This window comes from Lissotriton vulgaris, chromosome 7, assembly GCF_964263255.1.
Source record: "Lissotriton vulgaris chromosome 7, aLisVul1.2, whole genome shotgun sequence".
NCBI classification, from domain to species: Eukaryota; Metazoa; Chordata; class Amphibia; order Caudata; family Salamandridae; genus Lissotriton; species Lissotriton vulgaris.
Genome location: NC_141695.1, coordinates 903,703,095 through 903,718,085, shown reverse-complemented (window position 1 = coordinate 903,718,085; position 14,991 = coordinate 903,703,095). Strand labels below are relative to the sequence as shown.

The following is a 14,991-nucleotide window of genomic DNA, read 5'->3' as shown; positions in this document are numbered from 1 at the left end:
TAGCTTGTCTCCAACAAGTAACTGGTCAGTTTTATTGTTAGCCCAGGCTTCTCATAGTGGAGACAACAATTGAACAGTAGTACATTGATGTGTGACAACAGATTCAAACAATTAAATCTGCTAAATCCAGATCCCAAGATGATAATTTCACTGTTAGTTTATTTCATATCCGAGTACCATTCAATGGCGTACCCTCTTGCTATCTCCCTAATTCTGATTTTAAAACGGACCATGTACCCTTTTTATTGGAAACGTGCATTTATGGTCCCATTATTGAAAATGAGCCTTTATTTGAGCCTCTTAATCCAAGCAACTAGCTCCCCGTATCACTTTTGCTGTATGGGACAAAAGTTACAGAAAAGATTGTAAATAAGTAGCTTTTAAAAACATTTCTCCAATAAATTTCTTCATCACTGCTCTTAGGCAGGAATTCAACCTCACTGTGGCACTGAAATTGCTCTGGTTGATGTCTAAAATTAACTTTACATGATATTCAACCAGGTGGCACTAATTTTACTGCCTTTGACTCAGTTTGTCATACTTTGATTTTAAATAGTTTGGCAGAGATTGGAAAAAGAGAGCTTGTCCTGGATTGGCTCGTTCTCCACTGGTAGAAGTTAACCCCTTCCATGCTGATGTCAAGGTGGGCGTGTGCTGAGGACGGCCGGGGGGCCGTCCGAACCCCGCCCACTCATTATTCCGCCAACACCGTGGCGGAATTTGCGGCCCGGTTAAGCAGTAGCTTTGCCAGCTTTAAAATCACCTTCAAGGCCTCAAATTGTGGATTTCCACATGGGTCATTCTTGAGCCTGACTTTTTAAAATTTGTATGTAACTCCTTTGGCTGAGTTTATCAAGAGTCATCCGTTATTTTGATTATATTGAGAATTGATAGGAATGGAGATTCTGCATCAGACTATTTTTTAAAAGGGCAAAAAACAGTGTAGGACTGGATATCTATGTACAACCAAAGTATTCATTTTAGGTGGTGTTTCTTCTCATTGAACAGGTAATTGATGGCTTGCTGAATTTGGTTCATTCTGGTTTTTAGCCCATGCTGTCCGAAATCTGGGGCTCATGGATGACTCTTTGCCATTTACTTCATAAATAAACAGTTCTGTGTTCTTGTTCTCGTTAAGAACTGAAGAAAGATGCTGCCTTTTATTCCAACATTAGCCCAATACTCCATTATTCAAGTAGTTCTCGTGTTCTTGTCTTGATTATGTCAAGTCATTGTACTTAGCCCTGCTGGTCTGTCGGTTCCATTGACTTCAACTTTTACAGAACTGCATGTTTAAAAAAAATTAAAATAAATTACCTCTGCAACGTCATGCACTCATTTCCAATCATCTTTGTTCGCTCCACTGGCTTCCAGTGGATAAACTCAGTGTTTGCAAGAGTCTGTGTATGTGCATTAAGGCTTTACATAATTTAGGTTCCGCATTTATTAAACAAATGTGCACCCCTTAATCTTCCTTTAGATCCCACGATCCTCTTTTGCCCGCGTTTGCAATATTCTCGAGCTTGAGAAAATTCAATAAGGTGGTATGCAATTTGTCTTTCAGGATGCCCAGAGTGGAACCTGCTCCCCTCTCATCCCCAGAGCTTGATCAAGCTGATAGATTTCAAGAAGCAGCTTAAACATTGGCTATTTATTCAGTAGCTACTGTCTCATAAATTCTGCTAGGGTCAGGACATCCTCTGGTAATCGTCTACTTTATAATTTCAATAAATGTGATACAGCTCATTGGCAACCACCTACCAAAGGGAACTTTCACCTGCTTTTTTGTAAAATGGAGCTATTTTCCTTGGGTCCAATAAGGGGCTATTGCTGGGTCCTGACTTCTTGGGCAGAGCAAGACATAGGAGGTATTGGACCGGAAGTCTTTTCCCTGGAGGCAACTTTGTCCAGGAACCATAAAGACCCCACTAGTGCCAGTATAGTTTGATTTCACCCCCATCTGTCCAAACACAAAATCCTATGGAGAACCATGCATACATCGCTCTTACTTCTGTAGTAGGGCATCTCTGTGTATAGTCATAATCTAGTGAATAGTCCCGCTCATGAGCGTGGACTCCGAAGCAATCAAAAATCTCTTAAGTTGTCAGAAAATGCAGACATGCACAGACACTTAAGAGAGAATTTAAAGACAGATAATGCAGCCTATATCCACAGGCTACACTGTCCAGTATTTCAACTAGAAATTCCACCAAAAACCACAAACAGCACAGCCTGTCCAGTTTTTCTTCACAGAGAAAACTTCCCTTTTATCACAAACGCCTCTGGAATGATGGAGATGAAGGGGTGGACAGACAAGCCCCATAGGCTGCCATTATGTGGCTCAGACCGGGATACTGTGCCTTTAAGAAAACTTTTTAGAACTCTCTCAGTATCCCAGAATGCACAGCAGGTCCCTTTTACTTCCAGTTCTTTTTTCCGGCTCCTGCTAGCAGGACCCTGGAGCATTGAGCTCTTCCTTTTTTGGGTTTATGAAAGAATTTTTTGCACTTTTAAGTGTTTTCACACAACGTGTTTTGGTGCCCTCTTCCTTGTTTCTATCATCTGAGCACTCTATTTTTATCAAATATGCCTGCATTATTTGATAAATGCCCGGAGTGCTCCAGGAAGAAGGCCAAGTCGGATCCGCATGAACTGTGTATCCTGTGTCTCCCTGCTTCTCATTTTCCTGAGAAGTGTGAGATCTGCCAGTCTTTCTCCTCCAGGACCCTGAGAGACAGAAGGAAGATTAGGCTCCAAGGACTGTAAGAAAGAAGGCTGCAGAATCAAGGTGGGTCTGGAAAGGCTGGATCTGCCTTCTCTGCACGTGCTAAGGCCTCTGGGGGGGGGGCTCCCCTGCGCCAAGAAGGCCAGAAAGCGTCGCCGTTGTCCGCCGATCGCATCGACGGCGGCGAGAGACATGACGGCGGTCTGTTCCCCTTCTCCCCAGGGCTCTGGGTCGAGATGACGTCGAGGGGACTGACGAGACCACCGTCGAGGTCGCTGCCGAAGAAATCATCCTTGTCGTCATCTTCGACGTCGTCGGCGCCGAGAAGATTCCAGCCGGCTTATCAGTGCAGCTGCAGACTTGTCACTCCTGGCAGCCCATGGTTACTGCCATGGTATCAACCAGAGGCGCCACGCTTGGCTTAAATTTACATCTTTAATGCCTGAAGCCCAGCAGAGGGTGGCCAATCTGCCCTTCTCGGGAGAGTCCCTCTTCGGGAAGCACGCTGACGACGAGATGGCCCGCATGAAGGCGGAGGCCGAGACTCTGACAGCAGTGGGCTTGGAGAAGCCCAAGGACCAAAAGAAAAACTACCGCCCGTTCCAAAGACGATATGGGGCACAAGGTGGAGGGTGAGGACAGCAGTCTAGACAGCAACAGCAGCAGTTCCAGAGGAAGCCCTTCCAGAAGCTTAAGAAGGGCACGAGTGGTCAACAATCTGCCACCGCGTCCAAAGGCCCGGCCGGGTCTCGACCCTGAGCGGTTACTTCCCTGTCACCCGTTACCCACTCCGGTGGGGGGAAGCGTTCAATATTTTCTGGCAGAGTGGAGCAAAATTACTTGGGACAAGTGGGTGCTGAATATTGTTTGCAATGGATACAGTCTTCAGTTCACCCGCCCACCTCCAGCAATTCCACCGATCAGCTCGCAGGTTCAGCTGCGCGAGCTCCAGCTGGAGGCCGATACCCTGTTAAGGAAAAGGGCTACAGAAGATGTCCCTCTGTCTCAAAGGGGAAGAGGTCTGTACTCCTGGTTCTTTCTGGTTCGCAAGAAGGACAAGAACGAGTTCAGGCCTATTCTGCATTTGCGACAAGCAAACAAGTGGATTCGCAGAGAGAAGTTTCACATGCTGTTGTTGCATCAGATTTACCCTCAGCTGCAACGGGGAGACTGACTATGTGCTATAGACCTACAGGATGCGTACTTCCATGTGCCCATTGCACCGAAACACAGGAAGTTCCTGCGAGCCAATCATTATCAGTACACAGTACTGCCATTCGGGCTGAAGTCTGCGCCCAGGACATTTTCGAAGTGTATGGCAGTGGTAGCGGCACACCTGAGGAAGAACAAGGTGTTTTTCTACACGTACCTAGACGATTGGTTGATCAACGCCTCCTCCTTCTCGGAAGCTCAAGCGCACTTCCGGAGGGCGTGCGTTATCTTGAACAAACTGGGGTTGCACATCAACATGTCCAAGTCTGTCCCGACTCCGGTCCAGTGCATTCAGTACTTGGGGGGGGGGGGGGGGCCTCCATCAACACGCTGTCGGCAAGCGTATCTCCTTCGGAGGAAAGACGATTATCACTCCTTCGGAAGGCTCAGACTCTTATGCGCTCCATCTACAACAGTGGGGTCGATGGCCTCTTGTATTTTCCTCACGCCAAACGCACGCCTGCACATGAGACCGCTGCAGGAGTGCTTGGAGGATCGGTGGGATCAGAGGAAAGGGTCTTGGGACGACAAGATACGACTGTCTCTGGATGCTCTTCAGTCTCTGAAGTGGTGTTGTTCAGCGGAGAATCTCCTCAGAGGGGTTCCCTTCCACAAGGACATTCCAACACAGACTATCGTGATGGATGCGTTCCGGAGACTTACAGATCCAAGGAACGTGGTCCCCGACTGAGTTCACGTATCATATCAATTTCCTGGAACTCAGAGCAGTTAACTTGGCACTGAAGGCCTTTCATCCGTCCTTCCAGACCAACTCTCTGCTTGTACAGACGGACAATACGACCACGATGAAAACCTCAACAAGCAGTGGGGTTCGAGACCGCGCACCCTGTCGCAGGAAGCGCAGGCGATCTAGCACTGGCTGCTAGCCAGAGGACTGGCGATAACGGCTACCCATCCAGGTGTGCAGAATGTTCAGGCGGACGCACTGAGCAGACTGATTCAGGAAAACCACGAATGGGTCATAAACGTCGAAGTACTAGGAGAAGACTTTGCAAGGTGGGGGACTCCAGACGTAGATCTGTTCACCACCGCCAAAAAGAGCAAATGCCGAGACTTCACATCCAGGTACTACCAGCAGGGGACACTGGGGAATGCGCTATGGATCAACTGGTCGAACAGCTTTCTGTACGCTTTTCCACCCATTCACCTGATTCCGACGGTGCTCATCAAGCTGTCCCAGTCCAGGGCATGGATGATCCTGATTGCCCCGGAATGGCCCGGGCAGTGGTGGTTCACGGAGATGCTTCACCGGTCTCTCCTTCCTCACATACGGCTGCCGTGCCGGCCCGACCTTCTCACGAAGTTCGGGGGCAGATGGTGCACCCCAACCTCTCGTCTTTGAGTTTGGCGGCATGGCTCCTGAAGATTGTATGGACATACTGAAGGAGGCTAATCGTCCTTCCACTAGGACTTCTTATGCTTACACGTGGAAGAGACTCTGCATCTGGTGCAAGTCCAAGAGCTATGATCCGACGACATGTAAGGAAGATGTCATCCTTCCATATCTGTTACATTTAGCGCAGTCTGGCCTTAATTTTCATTCCATTAAGGTTCATCTCGCTGCGCTGACTGCCTACAGGAAATGCCCTTCACAGACCTCGTTCTTCCAGATCCCTGTGATCAAGGATTTTTTGGAAGGCTTGAAGAAAGTATTCCCTCCTGTACGGCTTCCTTCGCCTTCATGGGAATTGAATGTGGCGCTGTCCAGATTGATGAAGGAGCCCTTTGAACCGATTCATAAGGCTTCGTTGCAGCACCTGTCCTGGAAGGCGGCGTTCCTAATGGCCATTACTTCGGCACGCAGGGTGAGTGAAATTCAGGCGTTGTGTTTCCAAGAACCTTATACCGCATTTCATGCTGCTAAGGTTGTTATGCGTACTCACCCTAAATTTCTTCCAAAGGTTATCTCTGATTTCTATGTTAACCAGACCATAACTTTACCTACGTTTTTTCAGAATCCTTCATCTCCAGCGGAAAGGTCTCTACATTCCCTGGATGTTAGGAGGGTGTTGAAATTTTATCTGGATAAAACCAAAGATATTCGTAGGTCAGACTAATAGTTTATCAATTATGGATCAGTCAGGACCGGTCTTGCTTCCTCTAAACAGTCCATTTCGAAGTGGATCGTGTCCTGTATACAATTGTTTTACCAGAAGGCTAATAAGACCTTGGGGGTAAACCTAAGGCTCATTCCGCCAGGGGCAAAGCTGCCACGATGGCTTTGCTACGTAATGTTCCCATTGCATAAATCTGCAAGGGGGCCACTTGAAAGTCGGTCCATACCTTTGCTAAGCATTACTGTCTGGACACTGATGCCAGGACAGATGCTCAGGTTGGGCATGCTTGGCTGCGAAATCTTTTCGCACAGTAGTGGTGTTATTTCTCTTCTTCACCGCCGCTTTAGTGTGGGGATGGGCTTGCCATTCTACTCACTAGATTATGACTATACACAGAGATCACCTACTACAGAAGGAGTAGTTTCTGTCCTGTAACTCCAGTTCTATAGTAGGGGTATCTCTGTTAGTCATAAGCGCCCGCCCTCGTCCCTGGTGGAGAATGATATTCATGTAAGGAATGCTACAGGTCTGGCGTGTTACACCTTCAAAAAAGAACTGATAGTAAAAGGGACCTACTGTGCATTCTTGGATACTGAGAGAGTTTTGGAAAGTTTTCTTAAAGGCACAGTATCCCTGTCTGAGCCACATAATGGCAACCTATGGGGCTTGTCTGTCCACCCCTTCATCTCTATCATTCCAGAGGCTTTCGTGAGAAAAGGGAAGTTTTCTCTGAGGAAAAACTGGACAGGCTGTGCTGTTTGTTGTTTTTGGTGGGATTTCTAGTTGAAGTACTGGACAGTGTAGCCTGTGGATATAGGCTGCATTATCTGTCTTTAAATTCTCTCTTAAGTGTCTGTGCAGGTTTGCATTTTCTGACAATTTAAGAGATTATTTTTGTTTGCTCCGGGGTCCACGCTCATTAGCAGGACTATTCACTAGATTATGACTAAAACAAAGATACCCCTACTACAGAACTGGAGATACAGGACAGAAACTACTCCTTCCACCCACCTCTCAACTAACCAGGTATTGACACCAAATCATGACAGACTGCACAGAATTGCTAGGTGACAGCCAATAGGCAGTCTCCCCGAGTGCAAGTGGAAAAGCATTCATGTCTTGATTGTCAATCAAATTACTTCATGCATTAGTCATCTCATAGCCATTTCATGGTGATAGAAGTCTCTAGTGATAAACTGCGTACCATTGGATGTACCCATATTGCGCAAAAAGGTTTAGAGTTCTGTTGGATTACAGTTTACAAAACACAGGTTAGATTACTGCCTCCATGACAAGTCTCCTGCACCACAAAATATACCAGTTTGGCAGCATGAATCTTTCTGGATTGACTATGCTGTGCATTATTCCACGGTCTAGTGGTTAAGTCTAGAATTGTAGTATTTGTTTCTGGTTTTTTTTTGTTCAGTAGCTCAGTGCGTCGACGTCCCACGTTTTGGTGTCCTTCCTGTGACGTCGGCACGCTTCCTGCGGAAGCTCCCACCTGTGGGCGCCATCTCCAGATACCTTTTTCCTCCGTTGGGTCTGGATCGTCACCGAGAGGTTCCAGAGTTTTTGGAGAAAAGGAGAAGAAAGACTGAAAACCACCGAAAAAAAATTGGAGAATACATCTCACAATCAAGACCACTGAACCGGGACGACGAAGGAGGAAAACATCGAAAACTTGGACGTCCAACTGAGAATGCGCACACAGGGGGCCCCCTGAGCGCAGGAATGGGCAAAACACCTTTTAAATTCTGTCGCAATTGCAACCACAAATACGTGCAGAAGGACCAGCATCTGGTTTGCAACATCTGCCTGCCGTTCGACCACGAGAGCAACAATTGCAACGCCTGCTCGGTTTTTACTCCGAAGACGCTCCGGGTAAGAGAAAGACAGAGGAGAGCCAACTACAACATGCAAGGCCAAGGTCAACCCCCGTCGCTCCGGGACTTGGGCCTCTCCAGTGGGGAAGAGGACAACATCGCCGAGGGATCAGATGACTACACGGTCGTAGTGACCGATACAAAAACCACGAAGGAGGTAAGAGACGCCGACCTCTAAGACCCCGACAGATTCTCGAAAAATAGAGTCTAAGTTCTCGAAAGGAGCACTGGCGGCGAAACATTCGACGAACGCAGCTGCATACAGGGACACACACCCAGTGGATCCTGCGAAAAGGACTTCCAGTCGGCGAAAACACAAGACCAGCCTAGGTCATCAAAGCACGTCTCCCAAAAGGCGCGCTCCACGCCGAAGGAAAAGGACCCAAAGGCAACTTCGACATCGAAGAGTTCGTCCGAAACCCTTGACGCCCAACAGGCCGCCGAGATGGAGAGAAAAAAGAGAAGGCTCAAAGCCGAAATGGACAGCACCCTGCAAAGGAAAAAGGAATTCGACCAAAGGATGAAAAGGTTCACCTTCCCATCGTAGTCTAGGACGAAGAGGAGTTCAACACCGAAGAGCCGCTGAAAACTTCGGAGCACCAGGAACACCAAGAGGAAGAGGGCCTAAACTATTACGAGGGAGAAGGCGAGGAAGACCAGCAAATAAGTGTAGGCTCGGCATCCTCGGTGGCGCAGGACCTGGATTGGCAGGACCTTGACGCTGAAAGCCCGGAAAAGGCCGTAGAAACGTATCCTTTGAGGCCTTCGCCGCCAGATGATATTGACATTGGCATCTACAATATGGTCATCAGGATTGCGGCAGCAGCATATGGGGTGAAACTGGAGGAAGAGAAACCAAAAGCCTGCTTCGTCTTGGAGACCCTGCTCCCCACTCAAACTAGGAGTCCATTCCTACCCATGCTCCCAAGTGTCCTGGGCCAGGGAAGGGAAGCATTCAATGAACCATCAAGCTGCAGGTCTGTCACACCTAGGACAGAGGAGAAGTATGAACATTCCTCTAAGGATCCACCATACATCCTGGGATATGTTGCGGCGGACTCCATCATTGCAGCAGCAGCCAGAAAGAGGACCAACATTCCCACAAACTCCGGCCCACCTCCAGAGAAGTAAAGTAAGAGGATAGACCTTACTGGAAGGAAAATGGAGTAGAATGCAGCTATCCACTGGCACATTGCCAACTCTAATGCCCTACTCAACAGGCATATGTACCAGCATTGGGAGGAGGTCGGACAACTCCTCAACACCTCCCTGTACTATACCAACCGAGAGCAACACACCTGGTGTAAGATGGCAAGAACGTGGCAAACTCATTCCTAAAAGACCAACATTCCCACAAACTCCGGCCCACCTCCAGAGAAGTAAAGTAAGAGGATAGACCTTACTGGAAGGAAAATGGAGTAGAATGCAGCTATCCACTGGCACATTGCCAACTCTAATGCCCTACTCAACAGGCATATGTACCAGCATTGGGAGGAGGTCGGACAACTCCTCAACACCTCCCTGTACTATACCAACCGAGAGCAACACACCTGGTGTAAGATGGCAAGAACGTGGCAAACTCATTCCTAAAATCCGCCCTGGGTGTGGCAGACACATCCAGGAGGCTCATGATGATTTGGGTTGCTGAAAGAAGGCATGCCTAGCTGAGGATCTCAGGTTTCAAGCCGGAAGTCCAGACTAATATTCTGAACACACCCTTCAATGGAGAAACACTGTTCAGAGCGCCAGTAGATGAGAAACTGACGCAACTCAAGACTGAAAATGAAACTGCAAGGTCCATGGAGGCGTTGCAATTCAGAGGAATGAGAAGGGGCACCCCGACAGGGAGACCAAACGGAAGAGGGGGAAACCAGACGGGAACGTCACATCAGACATTCCATCAGAATTGCCAGGGCAACAACCAAGCGCAGCAGGGCCAGCAACAGCAAACCTGGCAATACCAGCCATGGGGCCAGTTCTTTTGTGGGAGGGCGAATGGACGAGGACAAACAAGAAGGGGCCAACAAACCACCTTTAAGTGACTCCGCTCTACCAAACGTGCCCACCCACACAACACCTCTAAGAGAGGGGCACAACAAAATAAGCAAAAAAGTTTTACACGCTCTAAAATCAGGGATCAACGAACATGTAACACCAGTAGGAGGCAGACTAAAACACTTCTTCCAGGAGTGGAAGAAAATAACAGACAAATGGATACTGAACATCATACAGTTCGGATACTGTATAGAACTGGAAAAGGAGCCTCCAAACAGGAAACCAAAAAGAAAGGCACGCTCAGCAAAAGAACTTGCGCTGCTCCTAAAGGAAGCACAAGAACTCCTCCACAAGGAGGCGATAGAAAAAGTACCATTCAAAGAAAGAAACAAGGGAGTGTACTCAAATACTTCCTCAAACCAAAGGTGGACGAAACGTTAAAACCCATCCTGGATCTACGGTTCCTAAACCAATACATAAAGACTCAAAAATTCAAAATGACATCCCTACAAGAAGTCATCCCTCAGATAAGGAACAGAGACTCTATGTCCACCATAGACCTCAAAGATGCCTACCTACACATTCCCATGAACAGACAACACAAACATCTAGTGAGATTTGCCATCGAAAAAGAGCACTACCAGTTCACAGCCCTGGCCTTCAGACTAAAAACCGCACCAAGGGTCTTCACCAAATGCCTTGGAGGGTAGCAGCACACCTACGGAGGGAAGGGATTCATGTATAGCCCTACCTTGAAGACTGGCTAATAAAAGCAAGTTCCTACAAACAATGCCAAATACATGCACAGCGGGTCACAGAGACGCTGACAGAACTAGGATTCTCAATCCGGGGGGAAATCCTCAATGGAACCGGAACAAGCGAAGATCTTTCTAGGCTCACAGATCAACACCATACAGAGCAAGGTGTTCCCCAGTGACAAGAGAACACTTGCCCTGCTGAAGGAGATGTGTCAATACTAGAAGGGGCGAGCTCTGACCGTGAGGACTGCGAGCAAGATCATGGGGATGATGGCGTCCTGCATACACCTAGTCCCCAATATATGACTCCACATGAGAACATTCCAGGAATGGCTCCAACAACAATGATCACAAGCTACAGGAAGTTGGGAAGATCTAGTGGCTGTAATACACGCCGTGCAAGAGGAAATAGCATGGTGGAACAAGGAGAACTTAACCAGGAGGAAGCCTTTAACACCACCAAACCCAACAGTGACCATCACCACAGACTCATCCCAGAGGGGATGGGAGCACACATGAACCAGCTCTACGGTGCACGGTCTGTGGACTCCAACAGATGCGATCAAGCACATTAACTACCTGGAACTAAAGACCGGGTTCCTTGCCCTAAAATCCTTGCAGAAACAACTGTAGAAGCAAAGAGTAATGATACAAACCGTCAACACAACAACGATGTTCTACATCAACCAACAGGGAGGAACACAATCAGTTGCACTATCCAACCTAGCGTAGGAGATATGGAGGTGGGCCCTCCCACTCGAAATAGACCTCCTGGCTATACACCTACCAGGAAAGGACAACCTGGAGGCAGACAGGCTCAGCAGACAGACATCTGCATCCCTCGAGTGGGAGCTCAATGCACAGGAAACGCAAAAGCTATTCAAGAAGTGGGGGACAACAAAAATAGACATATTTGCAACAAACCAGAATGCAAAATGACAATACCTCACATCCATGCAACCAGGGAAACAATCCCAGGGGAATGCCCAGTGGATAAGCTGGTCGAAAACATTTGCCCATGCTTTTCCCCCGATACCACTGAAACACAGGGTACTCCGCAAGTGCTGATCCAGCAACATGTCACTGATTCTGGTGGCACCACAGTGGGCCAGGCAGTCCTGGTTCTCTCAAATAGTGGAGATGGCATAGGGACCACCCTACAAGTTCGCAAAAAGAAAAGACTTGCTCTCCATGCAAAACAGGGAGGTTCTCCACCCACAGCCAGAGAGCCTCTGCCTAGCTGCATGGCTCCTGAAGACGTAGAGTTTGCACACCTAAAACTCCCAGAGAGCACACTGCAGGTGCTACGGGAGGCAGAGAGACCTACCACACGGAGGTGCTATGTGGCAAAATGGAAAAGATTCACACTATGGTGCATCAGTGAAAAACTACACAATAAAATGACCAAGGAATCAACTGTGCTAAAATATTTAACACACCTGCTAAATGCAAACCTAAGCTCTACCTCGCTGAGAGTACACCTAGCAGCGATAGTAGCCTACAAAAGAGGAGAGGCGGGAAAGAGCTTCTTTACATCCCAAGTAGTAAAGAGATTCCTGGAAGGGGCTAAAAGGATCGCCCCACCAAAAAGGATGCAGCCACCGGCATGGAACCTTAATTTAGTTCTATCAGAACTTATGAAAGTGCCTTTTGAACCCATCCATAAGGCCTCACTACAAATGCTCACAATGAAGACAGACTTCCTAGTAGTAAACGCCTCGCTACGCAGGGTAAGTGAGCTACAAGCGCTGACGCTCCAGGAACCCTTCATTCAAATACTCAATGACTGGGTGGTAATGAGAACGGACCCACACTTTATGCCAAAGGTGGTGTCGAGGTTTCACATGAACCAAACAATATAGATACCAAGCTTCTTTCAAAAACCATCCACAAGCGCGGAGAGAGCACTGCACACTCTGGACACTAGAAGGGCAGTAATGCATTACATGGAAAGAACTAAAGAGCACAGGCAAACAAAGCAGTTCTTTGTGTCCTTCGCAAGCAGTTTCCTGGGAAGACCAGTAACAAAGGGCACCATCGCATGATGTATCGCACAAACTATACAATTCTGCCACAAGCAGGCAGGTCAAGAACTACTTGGAGGGGCACAAGCCCACTCTACCAGGAAAAAGGAGGCAACAATAGCCTTCCTGGCTAAAACATCCATTCAAGACATATGCCTGGCGGCAACATGGGCTTCAGTGCACACTTTTACTAAGCACTACTGTGTGGATATACAAATAAACAAGGAAGCACAAGTAGGACAGAAAGTGCTTCAACATATATTCAACAACCAACGCTCATCTTCCACCCAGCCACCACAAATTTAACAAACCGCTACCAAGTCTATGCACAGCATAGTGAATCCAGAAAGATTCACGCTGCAAAATGAATAGTTTCTTACCTGTCTGTGTAGTTTTGCAGTTTGAAGATCTTTCTGGATTCACTAGCGAACCCACCCACCTTCACCAGAAAGATGAGGCAGGAGAAGGAGGAAATACAAAGACCATATACAATCAGACATCTTAAAGAGACAAATCTGGAATTCCTCTAGATTGAGGAAGAACTTGAAATGATTGGAAAAGGATGAACAAACATGACACAAAAACCAGAAAAAAAGAATCCATAGATGGTGCCCAAAGGTGGGAGCTTCAGCAGGAAGCGTGCCGACATCACATGAAGGACACCAAAAGGTGGTATGTTGACGCCCACCTGGGCTATAGGGAAAAAACCCTGAAAAAACACTACGATTCAGGACCCAGCCTCTAGACCGCGAATAATGCACAGCATAGTGAATCCAGAAAGATCTTCAAGCTGCAAAACTACAGACAGGTAAGAAACTATTCATTTTGCAGTTTCTTACCTACAGGTAAGAAACTATTCGTTCCATCATATTGAAAGGCATGAAAAGCATGGTTGGCACAAAACCAATAGACCAGTTTCATGAACAGGCCTAGTACTAGCTCTTTTTAGATGCAGAATAAAACTTTGCACCTTGACTCACTTTAAAATCACCAGCTCCTTAATGTGTACCTTGCAAGCTGCTATTCTACTAATGGGCTGAAATTGTAGGACCACATCACTACCCTGTCTAATTGTTCAGCACTGGTGGCCCTTGTAATCTCCTTTCCATCTTGAAGATCTTGGGTAATAGCTATAAAACAATAATAAATGGCATGCCACTGAAACTGCCACAAACAAAACACAAACCATCTCACGAGGTCCATGCAGGATAAGGCTCAATGATGCCCCTTGAAATTCAGAAGCTAAAAATAGATTTGAAGACCAGTATTCTCGAGCCTTGCTCACAGGATTTAAACCAAAATATATCTACAAATTTTAGACATATTCCACTAACTCCTGAACATCAGAAGTGCCGAAATTCATTTTCTTTAAGGAGGACCTTATTGATATGGAATCACTTTGCTTTTGCAGCCCTATAGAGAGTTTCACTTCCACTTGCTTATATAAGTGGTCACGAGTTCCCAATTTTAAATATGACCCCGAACCACTTTCTTACCCACATTATGTACAGCATTCTATTGCTCCCTGGCAAGGTTTGATCTTTGGCTGCTTTCTCAAATGTCAGCTTCCTTATTTTGGTAGTCTGACCCGAAGCACTGTCCCTTGTGCATAATCCAATATTTTCCAGAATTGTTAAATTAAGTTATCCCCCTTGAAAATGTTAACACAGTTCTACGTTACATGTATGACTTTTTTACTTTTTTATTGGAATTGTCTTGCGTTAGGGCAGTGTGTTTTTTTTATCTTCCATTTTACTGTCGTATAGCTTTTTGTACGTAGTGTTTGAAGCACACATTGCCTCCGTATTTTGGTATTTCATTTTAATCTGTTTAATTTTGCAGGACCAAACCCCAGCAACAACTGTTTCCCGGGTTGCAGTTTCTGTGCAGGGCCCCAGTGTTGGTACTCAGGCACCTGTGGTGTCGATGGCAGGTACCCATAACAGCACAGTGTACCTCAATAACCAGCAGCAAGCAGTTGTAATGAAGCAGCATCAAATGCTACTAGACCAGCAAAAGCAGCAGCAGCAACAACAGCAGCAGCAGCAGCAACAGCTGCTGATGGAGCAGCAGAAACACCAGTTCTTGATGGGCCAGAGGCAGCAGCAGCTTATTGCGGAGCAGGTACTGGAATATTCTACCAGCTTCTAGCACAGGCTAGAGTAATGTATGTCATATGGTGGTTGCCTGTTCTCTGTTTGGCTGACTAGGTTAGGATGATGTCTTTACTTCCTTAAGTGATTGCATTGACAGAGGCACTGGCAGGCCCCAGAATATAAGCTATACTTGGCATACTTAAATGGACTGCTGTTTATT

General features: G+C 47.0%; 1 protein-coding gene across 1 annotated transcript in view; it reads left to right on the top strand.

The window, feature by feature from the left end:
* Positions 1–14,991, top strand: part of MAML1 (mastermind like transcriptional coactivator 1) — a 185,427-nt gene that overhangs the window by 52,458 nt on the left and 117,978 nt on the right. Inside the window, exon 3 of the mRNA XM_086931342.1 lies at positions 14,518–14,799. Within this exon, the coding sequence (XP_086787468.1) occupies positions 14,518–14,799 (282 nt within the window). The remainder of the gene's footprint in view (positions 1–14,517; positions 14,800–14,991) is intronic.